At 39.9% G+C, this 15,700-nt stretch overlaps 1 protein-coding gene across 6 annotated transcripts in view; it reads left to right on the forward strand.

The window, feature by feature from the left end:
- WASHC2A (WASH complex subunit 2A) overlaps positions 1-15,700 on the forward strand; it is a 44,632-nt gene that overhangs the window by 13,176 nt on the left and 15,756 nt on the right. For 5 of the 6 annotated variants that reach the window (XM_055425234.2, XM_055425237.2, XM_055425236.2 and 2 more), the window contains exons 7-19: positions 624-685; positions 1,924-1,971; positions 3,791-3,901; positions 4,481-4,568; positions 5,190-5,261; positions 5,953-6,071; positions 6,782-6,839; positions 7,867-7,926; positions 8,313-8,486; positions 10,637-10,764; positions 11,833-11,919; positions 13,889-13,990; positions 15,363-15,494. In XM_055425234.2, coding sequence (XP_055281209.2) covers positions 624-685; positions 1,924-1,971; positions 3,791-3,901; positions 4,481-4,568; positions 5,190-5,261; positions 5,953-6,071; positions 6,782-6,839; positions 7,867-7,926; positions 8,313-8,486; positions 10,637-10,764; positions 11,833-11,919; positions 13,889-13,990; positions 15,363-15,494 — 1,241 coding nt within the window. The remainder of the gene's footprint in view (positions 1-623; positions 686-1,923; positions 1,972-3,790; positions 3,902-4,480; positions 4,569-5,189; positions 5,262-5,952; positions 6,072-6,781; positions 6,840-7,866; positions 7,927-8,312; positions 8,487-10,636; positions 10,765-11,832; positions 11,920-13,888; positions 13,991-15,362; positions 15,495-15,700) is intronic. The other variant, XM_055425235.2, reaches the window with a different exon arrangement.

A 15,700-nucleotide genomic window follows, 5' to 3' on the forward strand; every position in this document is an offset into this window, starting at 1 on the left:
GCTTATTAATAGAAAAAAATTAATCCAAGTGGTTGAATCCTGTGAGACTTGGCAAGAATGTGCAAATCAAGTATACTTTTTAACCTCTTCCCATAGTAACTTTTATATGAAATAAAGTCACCAATTGACAGGTATCCAACAACAGTAGCAAAAAGTATAATTACCAAAGTTAGGAAATTTTAGTGGATTTAATACTAGCTAATCCTCGTCATACTCAGATTTTTTCAGTTGTCCCAGTAATGTCCTTTACAGTCTCTCTTTTTCTTTGATTCAGAATCCAATCTACTCACTGCATTTAGTTGTCAAAACTCTCTAGTCTTTTAGTCTCAGCCTTTTTTTGTTTTTCACAACCTTGACATCTTCAGAGAGTATAAGCCAGTTTTTTTCTTTGTAACTAATATATTTTTTTGTAACTAATAAATATCCTATGGGGAAATACTTTGAGCCTATGTAAATATTCCATTCCTCACTATAGTGAAGATACTTTTAATTCCAGTGAATGAGTATGGATGGTTTTATCAAAATCTTTTGATGTTGATGTATGGTGGTTTGTGATCTTGAGAAGAAATTAAGAATGTTTCCTTACGAATTTTGGCTATAACCTTTATCTTTCTTCTAACCAGAAGGTTCAGTAGGCAGTGATCGTGGGAGTATTGCAGACAGTGAAGAAGAGAACGAAGAAGAGGTAAGGGCTTGCCATGTGTCCAGGTCATAGTGGGCAGGAAACTTAGGGTGGGTTTACCAGGCTCAGAAAATAACATATTCATGAATTAGCAATTTGTTTACAACAATCTCTTATTAGCAATAGAAGCCATATTCTCAAGTCTTTTCCTTGGGATGGGAAGTTCTTTTTTTTCTTGTGTACAAAACCAAAGAAAACTGCTTTAATCCTTTACGTTACCTTTACCATTACCCTCCCTCCCACCTCCCCACCAAATCCTCTTCTTACCAATGTATTTTGAGGGGGACAGCTTAGATACTTTGGTGGAATCTCTTCCTGAGATACAGTCTTTGAGTAAGTTGTATCTTTGAGTAATTCTAGGAGAAAAGTCCATATTTAAAACTTTCTTTACTTCAAAACCTTCTAGGCCAGAAGATTGCTGAAAGTGTCCACTTAAATGTTAGCTTTACTGCTACCTCTGGCATCTTCACACCCAAAGAGCCTGATCTGACTCCCTGTTCTCTAAGGCCTCAGAGTCTGTGGGCCTTGCCCTTGACCCCTGTTGTATCTGGCGTTGTTCTTTAAATGGAATATTTGTTACTGCAATGGGTAGAAACTCTTTGGAAGATCATTCCTGAGTGTTGCTTTCTGAAAGGTGACAGTTTTGTAGCATGCTCCTCCCCCTCCTCCTCCTGTTTCTACAATGTTTCCTTTCCTTCTGCCTCCAGCCTTCCCTTCCAAAAAACCTGATAGAAGGAAATGAACTTTTTAAAAACAGCCTTGCTTTCACTGATTGTCGTTAGCTAAACCCTTTGCTTTTAGCCTCTGAAGCAACTCTTTACCTAATGGCTTGTATTAAATATTAATGTTCCCTTCTTGGGCCTGATGAAGTAATGGTTTTACTTAGAAGGAAAAATAGAGACTGCAAACCAAACAAAATGCAAACCAATGCAAACTAGCTTTTGATAATTTAGTTAATCACATGTGCAACTCTTAATCCAAAGGTTAGAAATGATGGGGTAGATTGATATGAGTAAATTGTCAGAGAGGTTTAAAAGAATTACAAAAATGACGTGTAACTGGAATAGCCCTTGGTGATATTGCCAGCTTTCCACCTCATCTGCACCTTGATACTTCAGGTGATCAGTAGTCAATTCAGAGACCAGTCGGTGGTGGCTGCCCCAGAGACTTAGACACAACATCATTTCTATACTTCCAAGTAGAGCCAGTATTAACAAAGCCTTTTTTTCCCCCCCAAAAAGGAGTCAGATGAAGATTTTGCCAATCATAGTGACAATGATCAAAACCGGGTAAGATGCATATATTGAAGTGACTTTTGAGTTTTAATTTAAACATAGCATGTATAATAAATCTATATTACAATTACTTTTGAATGACTTACGGGAAAGTAAGGATTTATTCATATTTATAGATATTCATGTTTCCTTCAGATTTTAATGTTTTTAGGCTAACTACTTCCTTGTATATTTTTTCTCAATTTTACTTTATATTTTCTTCATTTTTCTTGGACAACAAAGAAGTAAAAAAAACACAAAACTGAGAAACAGAGCCTCAAAAACACAGCCCAATTACTCATATTGAAATTTTCATATGAATTCACCTTTCCTTTTTTAAAATTTAAGATAATCTTGCAGCAAGGCAGAGGAACACTCAGGAAACGGAAATCTTATCATCCTACTGTCTTAGCACTGTTGTCTTAATTTTTATATATCCTTCTAAGGACATGTTCTTTTCATTCACATGCATAGTTTATTTTTTCGTTATTTTATATTAACTCATCATAAGGATTTCTTTGTCGTTTTAGGTAGCCTTTGTAATTTGCTTTGTAAACTTACGTATTTGTTTAACATGAATGTATGATACTGTTGTAGTCTCTAAATGTTTATGGGAAATAGTTTTAAGATTTTTATTTTTGAGATAATACTGCATTCAGAGTTTTAATTCATAAAAACCCTTTGCCTCTGACCTCGTTTCTTAGGAATTAGGTGATCTAACACTACTTGATACTACTGTTTAATAGACATTCCATATTAACAGATGGCTCATAATGATTTTCCCAGAATCTCATCAGCACTGGAGTTATGTATGATTTTTGCTACTGTAGTATACGTTTAGCAGTATATTGAGATGATTCCAGTTTGTATTTCACTTTTCTGAGAAAAAGTTTTTCCACAAAAATTTCCAACTATCAAATGAAAGATTCAGCACTTTTTGATTGTTACTTTTATTTTTCACTGTTGTGTTTCACAAATGTGGCTTGTCTTTATGATTTTAATAATCAGTCCTTCTGGGGAGTGTATGTATTTCTATGGAATTTACTATTAAGATTGATAAATTCAGACAGTTTTTCAAATAATATAATATGGTAATTTAAAAGCCTTGGTGGAACTATTTATTAAAATAAAAATAATAGATTTGTTTTGCGTGCCATTGCTAACCTCAGTTCAAAGGATTAAATTAGTTGAAAAAGTGCTTTCAGCATAGTGATTGGCACAGTTTATTGATTTAAATGTTAAAAATTTTAAAAAACTAAACAAACAAAAATAAAATAAAAAAACTAAACAGCTTTTACATACAGTGGCTACCTTTGTAAAAAAACTTAACACATAAGATTAAGTTTGAGTCATTTATTCTTCATATCTTTACACTCTCTAGAGGTAACTGGTGTTATCTGAAAGTACATATTTCCAAGTGTTGTCCTTTGCTTTTACAAATATGTCCGTGTTTGTAGCAGTGGTGTGTATCAGAGGGTAGTGATTTCATTCTGGGTTTATCATTTATTGTTTTGTCACTTGGACCGCCTTGGATGTCTCTCCAGTTGTTGCAGCTTATTCTTTTTAACTATTAGTATTTTTATTAAGATAATAGTATACTTATTTAGTTGATTCATTTCTCTAGTGGTGGACGTTTTTAATATTCCATTGTTTTGCTATGGCACTGAAAATAAATCTTGTGTATGATTTGCTCTAGCACATTTACTGCTTCGTAACTTTTGGTGCGTTATTTGTTCTTCCATTTTGAAGGAGAAGTCTAAAGGCTGAGTGGTAGTATCTTTTTCAGCTTGATGCCCGTATCTGATGCTTTCAATCTGATGGTTTATGCTCTTAGCACACTGTACAGATGAGTGATGAAGAAGAGGATGATGATGGCTGTGACATTTTTGCTGACTCTGAGAAGGAGGAGGAAGATGCTGAAGACACTGAAGAAACTTCTAGACCTGTAAGAAAGGCTCTAATTGCCATCACCTGGCAAGGTTTTAGAAAGGATTCCTAGGATTCATTCCTTTTACTGTCACTTATATTTGTAACTGTCTAATTTTGCATCATATCATTTTTCACTTCATCACTTTGATCTGTAATTCATTTTCACTTTTGGAAATAATAGTTGAGCATCCCAAGTTGCCAAACAAGTATCACTTCTCCAAATGTTAAGATTTTACTAGTTAGATGATTCAATATATATTCACATTGAGAGTTTCAAGATCCTAATACTCCTCCTCTCAAGAACCTTGTGGTATTTTTCTTATCTAGATTTTGAGTATTAAAGTTGAAGTTTTTTTAAAAAAAAATAAGGAAATAAAGAGCATCTCCCTTTGAAGGAACACTGAGTCCTCTTTCTCAGGTGATCTGTTATAGGGTGCATATGTTTACATTTATTTAGTTAAAACATATCTTCTCATCAGATCAATTTCTTTGCCATTGTTTGCATAGTTTTGTTAGGTGTCCCAAAATAAACTGTACTAGTTAGTCACAAAAAATAGTACAAAAAAGTGATTCTTTTGGTTTTCCCTGACTGTAGAAAAGAAGCAGGCCTACATCATTTGCTGATGAACTGGCAGCTCGGATCAAAGGGGACGCCTCGAGCCGAATGGAAGAGGAGCACACAAGTACGTCACTGCCTCTGAGAGGCACTCATAGGGCGGTGGGGCCATAGGGACCCCTCTCTGGGCTTCCCTGAGGGTGGGTTTCCTTGTTTAATTACTAAGGCACAAGAAGCATAAATTGTAGTTCTTATCAGGTTTGATTTATAGATTCTCTGATAAGTAGACACTGGTTTGCCCCCTCCCCCAAGAAAGATGCACATATACACATCTATATATGAAGTTTCAGGGGATTAATGAATAACGCAGAGAACCATTGGCCCCGGATTAAAAATCCCTGGCTTAATATTTACTCCTGTATTTTATTTTGACTAAAAAATGTAGCATACAGTATTTTCTAGTGATTTAACAAAGTGAAAAGATATCAGAAGAAATCTTTCAGCAAGTGCGATCCTGGTATGCGCATGGTCTGCTGTGATAGCTGGACCCTTCTGCCTTAAAAAGAGGCACTTCTGAGTGTCTTCTCTGGGTAGGGTGCTGAGTTGGTGCTCAGGTGGAGCAGAGACACAAAGTTGAATGTCTTGCTCTTAGCTTAGGAGTTGTGAGAGTGGCAGATGTGCGTGAAGGTTCAGTAGATAAATATTAAGAATAGACTGTGTGTTATTAAACTGTGAAATATTCTTCAAGCCTTATCCCCAGGGGAAGCAAAACCTCAGAAGACGTTGAAAGAGAAGAAGGAAAGGAAAACTCCCTCAGATGGTAGGCCTTTCCCTTTGATCCTCTTCTTTAGGAGGCTCTTGACTGGGAAAGGGGAATATCGCTTCCGTAATTCATTAAAATGCCTCTTTTAAAGCTGACAAATGAGGTCTATCTCCGTTCACTTTTAGAAAGGATTTAAAAGCATGCTTTTGGGGGTGTGGGTTAAAAATACTTTAAAGGTTTGATTTACTGGATTTTACAGGGACCATTAGCTGTCTTTCTAGACATTTATAAACTGGGGATTGCTAACATTTGTTTTCAGGAAGGAATATTATATCAGGCCCTTTCACGTTCGGCAGTATTGTCTGTTGTATTTCCACTTGGGGCTGTGTCAATCTGACCTCTCCTCAGTCTACCATTCTGTCGCTCAAATTCTGGTGGGATAGGTCTTGATGGCAACTGAAGCATATACTTGCTTCAGAAGAAATGAGATGAAAGGGATCGCCTGCAGAGTTCACTCTGCTCCAGACACTTAACAGACTTGAGGGTGGGAACCCAAAGAACCTTTTAAGAAATTCAATGGGTTTTTGTCTGAAGGCCCTCAGACCACCAGCATTCAAATAGTGCTTATTACATATGGTTAGATAAACTCCCTGCCAGTTTCGGAGGTATTGTAATGTTAATCCCCAGATTTGGGAGTTCCAAACCCATCTTTAATTCTCCATGCAAAGCATTCCCTTCTGTTTGCTAGATGAAGAAGATAACTTATTCGCACCCCCGAAGCTGACAGATGAAGACTTCTCGCCGTTTGGTTCTAGAGGCGGCCTGTTCAGTGGAGGGAAGGGACTTTTTGATGATGAGGATGAGGAGGTGAGTCCATGGTAATCAGTGAAGCTCTCCATAGCTGTGTCATGGGTTTGCAAGGAAGAAATAACTTTCAGTTCCTTTAGTAAGGAAACAATGGCTTCTTAGTTGGAAGTTGCTTCTACTTTCATATTTCAGGAGGTTTTGAACTAAGGATCATGAAGTGAGGAAATACTGTATTTTGATGCCTTTGTTAAGTAGGGAGAGGATGTGAGCATGTTAATAGTGAAAAACTTACATTTACTTGCTTAAGTGGTTGTTTTTTAACCTTGTCTTTTGTCTTTTTCCATGTTTGTATTTAATTTCTCTATAGAATAAATTGGGCTTCCATGATGGCTTGGTGGTAAAGAATCTGCCTGCCAATGCAGGAGATGTGGGTTTGATTCCTTGTCCAGGAAGATACCCTGGAGAAGGAAATGGCAACCCGCTTTAGTATCTTTGCCTGGAAAATTCCATGGACAGAGGATCCTGGAGGGGCTACAGTCCATGTGGTCACAAAGAGCTGTACATGAATTAGCTGCTGAATAATAACAATAAGACCTAAAGTGTTTCAGGGTCTGATTTCATCATAGTCTTCACTTTGGAATTGATTTTCTGGCAGAACAGTAGATGTGTATTTTTTAAACTTTATAAGACACTTTTCTTTAGAAATCTTTAAATACAGTTCCGTTTTCCTGTGCTGTTTTGAACTGTGTCGTTTAATTTATTATGAGCAGAGTGAACTCTTCACAGAAGCCCCTCAGGATCGGGGAGCTCAAACCCCTATTAATGAAGGTAAGCATGGATTGAGGCTGACTGTGCTTCTTCGTTATAGATTTCCAGAACTGGTTCCTTCCCATCAGGAGATGGAGCCCCTGAAGTTATCCCCAAACTTTGTTTCTCTGTTAGGCAGGAAACTGTTACGTTTGCCTTCATCTAGTTAAAAAGTTCATTTGTGCTAATTTGTGTCTTGCAAAAACAAAAAAGTACCGTTTGTAAACCCATATCACAATTTTGTCTCTTTCATAGAGAAAGCAGAAAAAGTCAACCAGGGAAAGAACTCTGGCAGTGTTGAGGATATCTTAATTTAATCAAGTTAGTTCAAAGAAACATTTCTGAAATTCTACATCTAAATTGGAGATCAGTAATTCCTTAGCCCAGTGTACATTACAATAATTTGTGACATTTTTAAAAAGCACAGTATGCTATTAAAAAACTTTAAAATTTTATTCCATTAGGTCTATGAGTCTTGAGAATTGGGAATGAGTTATTTTAAGTGACTTGGTCTCCCCAGGCCAGAAGTCATCAGATTTTGGACTGTGATGCTGGCTGACCTGATTGTCTTGAGGTTCCCACTCTCCGCTTTTTGGCATCTGTGACTTGCCTCGTTTCCTGCTTTCCTGTTATTGTCTTCGTTTTGGGCACTAATGTCTCAGATATTTTGCTGTTCGTTTTTCACTTGCATGTTCTCATTAAACGGGATGGATGGAGTCAAAACTGTTGAGCCCTGCTTGCTCTGCTCCCGCCTTCCCCATCTCTGCTCATCTTCCTTGGCTTCGGCAGCCAGCCCCACTGAGATGGTCTGCCCAGAGTCTGTGATCTTCCATGGGAATCACAGCCTAGATTGGTTTAATACCAAGAGAAAAGTCATGACATCGGTAGAGAAGATAATACTAAGGAATTTTTAAATGGCTCTTTGAGGAAAAATTCGTTTTTGAGAGTCTCCTGTTAGCTTTGTGTTATGTTGTACCTATTTTAGGAAGGTGCATTGAGCAAGGAAAGTTGTTCTCTTGGTTGAAATGTTATCTGTTTCTCATTCTAGCATCTTCACCCTCTAAACCTGGAAAGAAAATCCCGGCAGGAGCTGTTTCTGTATTTTTAGGTATCATAACTCAGAGTTTGTTTTTGAGAACTCTATAGTATTGTAATACTTTGTAATTTTTAATACTGTCCTCTTCAAAGAGCTGAATAGGGAGGAGAATAGGAAGAACTTCAGAGGGCATCCACAGAGAGCTCACTTGTGCTAGCTCGTATTCCCTTAGAAACCAGTGGCCTTGGGTTTTTTTCAGTCTGGGTGACCAGTTGATTTTGCCCTGTGGGACATTCTGTATCAGTAAAGGATGCACGTTGTTGGGTCCTGTTAATGTGCTTGTGGGTGAATTGAAACTACATGTTCCTGGTGGTGGTACTTTTTTTCTTTTTCCTGTGAAGTCAGGAAGCCCACCCACACTGGCTCACAGCTGGTTTATCCTGTCCTTCCACCCACAGGGGATACTGATGTGTTTGGTGCCGCCTCTGCCCCGTCACTGAAGGAGCCCCAGAAGCACGAGCAGCCCCCTCCAGGGAAAAGCTCGTACATCCCAGCATCTGCTGGCCTCTTCGATGATGACGATGACGATGATGACTTTTTCGCGGCATCCCGTAGCAAACCTCCCAAGACAGGTACTGCTCCAGCCTCTGTTGGAGGGAATGTAGCTGGATAAAGAATGTTGACCTAAAAAGGCATGAAGTTCCTCTGGTTCCTCATCTCGTACAGTGCTAGAATCCTTCCTCAAGCATTCCTATCAGAGTTGTCTCATTATTTAGTTATGGTGCCTTGGCAGTCTCTATTTTATGGACCAATCTTTTCTTCTTTAGAAACTAATCACTAAGATTATCTTCCTCATAGGGAGAAAAATCTGCTCCCCTCTAATAGCTGACAGGATTCTAGTTTTGACCTTCTCAGTTACCAAGAAAGTTTTAATCATGCTTTCTTCCAGCATCCTTAGTAAACTGTGTATGAACCGAGCATCTACGCCAGGTGTTCAGTTCCAGCAAGGCCAGGTGACATTGACTTTTCTCCGATGGAGTTTTCAGCCCCTTGACCCTTTTGGCACTGTCCTTTCTTCTCCCCTCAAATTTCAGCCATTTTGTTTCTGAAGTCACTCCTCTGAATCAGTTGTTATTTAATGAGCAGATGGCTCTCCCAGGACTGTTGTAAAAATGCGGATTCCAGTTTCTAGGGTGGGGCCCTTGAGTCTCCATCTCTAACAGGCTCCCTGTGGGCAGAGATCACTGGTCCGTTTGCTGCACTTGGAGTAGCAAAGGATTTGGTTCATTGGCTTGTTTTCCAGAAGACAAAGGTAGACCGCTGAGGTGCACACAACTACCAGCAACCTGAGCAAAGAGCTCTTTCTCCTAAGGACCGTGGGCCAGGAAGCATCGAGAAGCAGGCTCTTCGAACTTAGCTTATTTTCCAGCAATAAGTGTGAACGTAAGGATAGCAGCAGAAATGCAAGGGCAATAATGACATGGTTTTAGAAAGGGTGCAGACTAGACACGTAATATGCTAACATCTAGGCTGACTGAAATGACAGTGAATAAAGGGTGTACTGCTTCTCGTGGCTTGGAAGGGATCTCGCTTGCTATCATTAACTGATTTGGAATCACAGGTGCCACTTTGCTGGACCTGCTGCTCTCCTGGGACATTCATGATCCAGGGCCCTCATTTCAGGGACACACACCTCACACCTAATTTAGTGAAGCAGTGCTCATGGCTGCAAAAGGTTGAAAACCACCCGGATAGTCACCAGTAGGGTAAAGTATGGTCCTTCCATTCAGTGGAATTTTGTGAAGCTGTGAAAAAAATTAAAGTTTATCTGTGTTGACATGGGAAGATATTGCACCCTAGCTACATGGAGGGAAAATTGCAAATCATAAGATTTTTTTTTTTAATTTATGTTATTTAGAGCCATGTTTGTGAATTGCGAGAGTTAACATGTTATTATATCTTTTGTGGAAATTAGAAGTATGTACATCAAACTGTTCCTGCTGGCCTTCTCGTTTGGGTGGGCAGGTGGAATTACGGCGGATGTTTCATTATTTGATTCTGTATAATTCAGTGCTTTTAAAAAATTATTTATTTATGGCTGTGCTGGATCTTCATTGCTGCTTGTGGGCTTTTCTCTAGTTGTGAAGAGTGGGGGTGCACTCCAGTTGCGGTGTGTGGGCTTCTCATTGGGTGGCTTCTCTTGTTGGGGAGCACAGGCTCTTGGGTGCACAGGCTCAGTAGTTGTGCCACACAGGCTTAGTTGTCCTGAAGTGTGTGGGATCTTCCCAGACCAGAAAACCTGTGTCTCCTGCATTGGTAGGAGAATTCTTTACCCCTGGATCTCCAGGGAAGTCCCTGGCTTTTGTTTTTTTTTCTTGGCTATGCAGCTTGTGGGATCTTAGTTTTCTGCCCAAGGACTGAACCTGGGTAGCAGAAGCCAACCCTCACTTCTCAGATTCCTAGAGTGGTTGACTCGTAAATGATCTTTTTGTAGGTCTCTTTCTACCTTTTATGCCAGTGCAGACTACTCAAAGCATGTGCCGCTCTTTGGAGAAGGATGTGAGCCAGATAGTTTAACTGTCTGTCCTGTGAGTTTCACTGGAGCAGCTCTTACGCTCTTTGAAAAATTCCAGCTAGTCCACTTAATATTTCTTTTGTAACTAATCGGGCAATAACATGCTTATTCTGTTTATTCTTTGAGAGAGAGGAAGTTCTCATCTTCGAATTCTTTGGTGGGATTTTTGTCCTTTGTGTAACTATATGCTCTGGTCTCTTTCTAAAGACAAAGTGAAATCCACTGCCAGTATCTTTGATGATGAAGAAGGAGATCTGTTCAAAGAAAAAACAGTGGCTTTGCCAGAAGCTACTGTGGATCAGACAGATGAAAATAAAGCAAGAGCAGAAACAAAGGTGAGCAGGAGGGAGGACTAAACCTAGGAGTGTATATATGGGTCATTTTGTTAATTCCTCTGGAACCCAAAGAGAAGTATTGCTTCCTTTCAAGTGTAGAGTGAACTTCAGCTGTGTAAAGTGTTGAAAGAATACAGCAAACACCCAACTGCCTGGATTAAGCAGTTACTGGATTTTGTCTTCCTGTGTGGTTTTAATGGATGCATTAAGTGGATGCATTGATGATCTTTTCCTGAACCAGTTATCATGTGCAAAAGAATATTGTTTTACTTCTGTCATTTCTCCTGTGTTTATTAGCTGGGATTCTTCTGAACAGAATCGCTTTCTCTCCCCTTTCTTCCTTGCCTTTTTAGTATCATTATAGAATCATGGGTTCTCCATTCATTGTCTTATAATCCATTAACATCGTTATTTTTTTGATGCTCAGATTGACCTGTCTTTGGCTAGTGGGCTGCGTCCCCCAGTCTTTAAGCTCTGCTCGCTCCTGTCCCTTCCGCTGCTATCCTGCATAGCTTGATGTGTCCTCTTTTAAAGCACATCTCCTGTCATGTGTTCGTGTGAAAGCCTGGCCTTCCCGCTGCCGTCCAGCTGGGTGCCAGTGTTGGGAACGCGGCGGACTCCTGCGCTGGCTCCGGCTGGCCACATCCCGTTTGCGCTATAGCTCTAGGCAGTCCGTTCCACACCCACGCCCCCGGAGGAGCCCTCTGCCTTCCCTGGTGTTTCTCTTCTTTCGTGGTTCCCTCTGCCCAGAATGTCCTTGCTCGAACCGTGTCCCGTGTCCAGGTCCCGTCTGTCCAGAGAAAGTTATTTTACAAGGACTGCTGCTGCTTCTTTCCTAACATATACCAATTTTTAAATCCTTTTTCGTGGTACTTCTCTTTTTGCATTAATTCTTTATATGCAGTTGATAACGTGGCCACGTCCGTGATGTTTTTATTCTTCTGGTGTATAGCCTGGGACCTCATCTAGCAGAGATTCAGTACATCTTCTGAACAAATGAGTGAATGAACCCTTATTTCCAGGTTTCTGGTTTGTTAATTCTTTAATTTTTTTTTTTTTCCAACAAAGGTTATGCTACCTTCCAGCAAAAATCTCAAGCTCTCATCAGAAACAAAGACTCACAAAGGTTTATTTTCAGATGAGGAGGACTCTGAGGTAAGGAATTCTTCTCAGTTCTGGAAATTACTTCATGGATATGACATTGGGAACTACTTCTGATTCAGGATGTCTCAGAGGTATAAGACTTAGTCAGTACTTTAGTTCTTTCTTTGAAACCAATGTTTTGAGAACACATGGTATTTAGAAAGCAATATGTGTACAATCCTTTCACATTTGAGTTTAAATCTAGTGCATCTCCTAGGAGGAAAACTCAGGATGCTCAAATTTTAGGCTATGAATTGATGTGCAGTGTGATAAGGTGCTTCTATCAGAACAGAAATACACACACAGCTTCTTCTTTCAGGAGGAAGTGGGTATCGTATGAACAGTGGGTATCGTATGAACAGTGGGTATCGTATGTAGTGATACACAGAGTGTGTGTATCACTGGAAGTAGTAGATGTCCTTCACAGAAAAAGATGTGGACATGGCAGAAATTTACATGTAATTTCAGGAAATTGTGAACTCCGGGTTAGACTCTTGTAGTTTTTTTTTTTTTTTTTAAAGCAATAGAGCCCTTTCTTTAAGTGAAATGTTGCCACTGTGTAAAATGCAGGAGAGGCATGGGAAGCTTGGTGCTCCTCCTGTTTGGCTCCTTCTACCTAAACAGACCTATGAGACTCTTTGGGACCCAGGCAAAAACCACTGGGCTAAGTGTAGCTCTTTTCACTTAATGAACTCATTAACGCTGTATTGAGTAAACATTGATTCCATGATTTTAAAAAATTTCATTGAGAGAAGTCTTTGAAACTGTGTTCTTGTCCTATTTGTCTGACTGTTACGTATTGAAGATACTCTTCCTGAGGGAACAGTTGTCCTATTTCATGTTTCTGATTCATGTAACTCAGTTTGCAGGTCTTGCTTTGCACTGTAGGCTGACATTTTATAGCGTTTTGGAAGTTTCTCCATAATCTACCAGATCTTTGTTTTGGTTTGCAATATTTCCTAGCTGTCACGTCAAGAGTACAAAAGATTTTAAAGTTAAAACTGAATATATATTTAAAAGAAATTACATCCTACTCTCAGGAGGCATGTCAGGTGGTCTGGCCGAGACATTACTTTGCCAGCAAAGGTTCGTCTAGTCAAAGCTATGGTTTTTCCAGGAGTCATGTATGAATGTGAGAGTTGGACTATAAAGAAAGCTGAGCACTGAAGAACTGATGCTTTTGAACTGTGGTGTTGGAGAAGACTCTTTAGAGTCCCTTGGACTGCAGGAAGATCCAACCAGTCCGGAAATCAGTCCTGAATATTCATTGGAAGGACTGATGCTGAAGCTGAAACTCCAATGCTTTGGCCACCTCATGTGAAGAACTGCCTCATTGAAAAAGACCCTGATGCTGGGAAAGATTGAAGGCTGGAGGAGAGTTGATGACAGAGGATGAGTTGGTGGGATGGCATCACCGACTCAATGGACATGAGTTTGAGTAAGCTCCAAAAATTGGTGATGGACAGGGAAGCCTGGCATACAGCAGTCCATGTGATCGCAAAGAGTTGGACATGACTGAGCAACTAAACTGAACTGACTGATATCCTACTCTTATTAGAGGAAAAAGAGGTATAACTACGTTAAAGAGTCACAGGTCCAGTAATTTTGAATCTAGCTTCTATTTCCATTGTTACATGTGTTTATCTCTCTGATTCTCCGGACAGAAAAAGGAAGTTATTTTTTAAGCATGGTAGGAAATTGATTGGAATGCTTTCCCCTGTCCTTTGTCATCCAGGTGGGAGTGTGGAACCTCTGGGTTCCTGTGAGGCCACCTGGAGTCAGGTGTGGGTCTCCTCACCTGCACATAGTGAGGACAGAGTCTGACGTGTGTTCCTCAAGGACTGTGACAGCAAGCTTTCCTCTCTGACAAAAGAGACCCAGATAGATGGCATCTGTTGTGCCATGAACTTTAGTGTTTTATATTTGACACTTTAAAACTGATACATTGTATTAACCAGGAACTTTAATCTTGATCCAACAGGATTTGTTTTCTTCTCAAAGTGTGAGTAAGTCAAAAGATGCAACTCTCCTGCCTAGCAAACCCCCCACCTCAGTCTTGCTTTTCGATGATGAAGATGGAGAGGTAAACATTGTTATTGCAACAGGAGCTAATCAAGTTTTCAGTTAGTAGAAAACCATTGCCAGTGGCGCTTTGTATCCAGAGGCTCTTAGAGTAGAACAGGGTGATGGGAAAGTAACCAAGCCATCTGAGGCATATGTAGCAAATACATTTTGTTTTTTATTTTAGTGATTCCTTTCTTAAGTTCTCAGCTGCACAATGAGCAGGCCCTTAGATTTCTTGACCCAGCTCCATGCAAGACTTTGTAGATTTCACTTGTATAATCTGGCTTTAAGGAACACTTTTTAGGGGATGAAACCCAGTGATCTACAAGAGTGTCTCAGATGAAGTGGGAGTAGAGGGGAGAAGACAGCCATGTCCCTGCTTTGCTTTTCAACCCCACCCTGGATGAGAGAGCAAAGTGGGGGAAAGAAATGAGAGGGAAGAAAAAGCGAACCTTTGCTCTTATGCAGAATCATGGGGTGGCTGAGCTCATGGGCTTTGGCATCAGACCCCCATGTTCATGTTCTAGGTCCACCACATGCAGATCAGGGACTCTGGGCAAGTATTGAAAACAACCTTTCTGAATCTCCTCTGGCTTAATAGTTCATAGCGTCATTGTGACAGTTCTAACAACTAGTGCACACCCCTTGGCACAGTGCCGGCACACGGTAAATGCATAGTAAATGTTAGCTCTATCTTTGGTATCCCCAGTGAGTACCAGTTCATTACTCTCACGGCCTTTCCTGCCTTTCCACCATTTCCTTAAAGGCTCCATTTATCTAATCTTTACACTCCAGGACCATTCACCTCTTGTAGTATATTGTTAAGAGTGTTTTTCTGTCTAACCTGGGCTCACGCCCTTTGATGGTTTTGTTCTCTCTTCCCCCGGTGTGTGTCTTTCATAAATATGAGAGAGTAGAGAAAGCTTCCCATTTCTTTCTTTTTATTCGTTGCTCTGGTTGGTAATTCATAGAAAGAAAGGTGCAGGTTGTTGGCTGCTGCAGGGGCTGTACTGTTCTCATGCAATTTGTAGGCTCTGGGCCCTCCCAGTGAGCATAGAAGGCCCCCCACAGTTTCCTCCTATTTCTGTGACCTGGTCCTCTTGTTACTCCCCCTTCTGCTCCCACCCAAGTGCTCTGCCTTTGAATTCTGTTTCACTTCTGTGACTGAATACAGTTAGAGAAGATGGTAAGCTGTTGCTGTAGGGTTATACATAAGAGAGAAGTGGCATTTACTAGCACTGTATGATTTCCCACCCCCCCTAAAGATGTTATATATATTTTTTTCACTTGACTGGAGACTTACTCTCTCATAATTTAACACAAGATAATATCTAGTTTTTTGTTTTATGTGTTCAAAGTTGTCATATTCTTCTGCCCTTTTTTTTCCCTAGGATAATCTTTTCGATACTCCAGCTGCTAAGAAGCAGACATCGTCTCTACTGACTCAGAGCCAAAAGAAAGCAAAGCCCTCTGAGCCTCCCAAAAAGAAAGCATCTGCCTTACTGTTCAGCAGTGATGAGGAGGTGGGTGGAAATTTATCTCCTAGTGAGGAGTAGGGTGGTTTGATGGATTTAAGACTTACTGCTGTCCTAAACATCTTCTTTTTCTATCTAGTGTAGATCTAGTGAAGTTTGGTCACTAAAGACTATATTCACAAAATTGTCATTTTCTTGAAGAAAGATATTTATTATAGAATATTAAAGATTAATCTTTTCAAAATGCTTGGACA

This window comes from Moschus berezovskii, chromosome 12 (genome assembly GCF_049115385.1).
Source record: "Moschus berezovskii isolate FMDL1 chromosome 12, NW_MosBer_1.0, whole genome shotgun sequence".
Lineage (NCBI taxonomy): Eukaryota > Metazoa > Chordata > Mammalia > Artiodactyla > Moschidae > Moschus > Moschus berezovskii.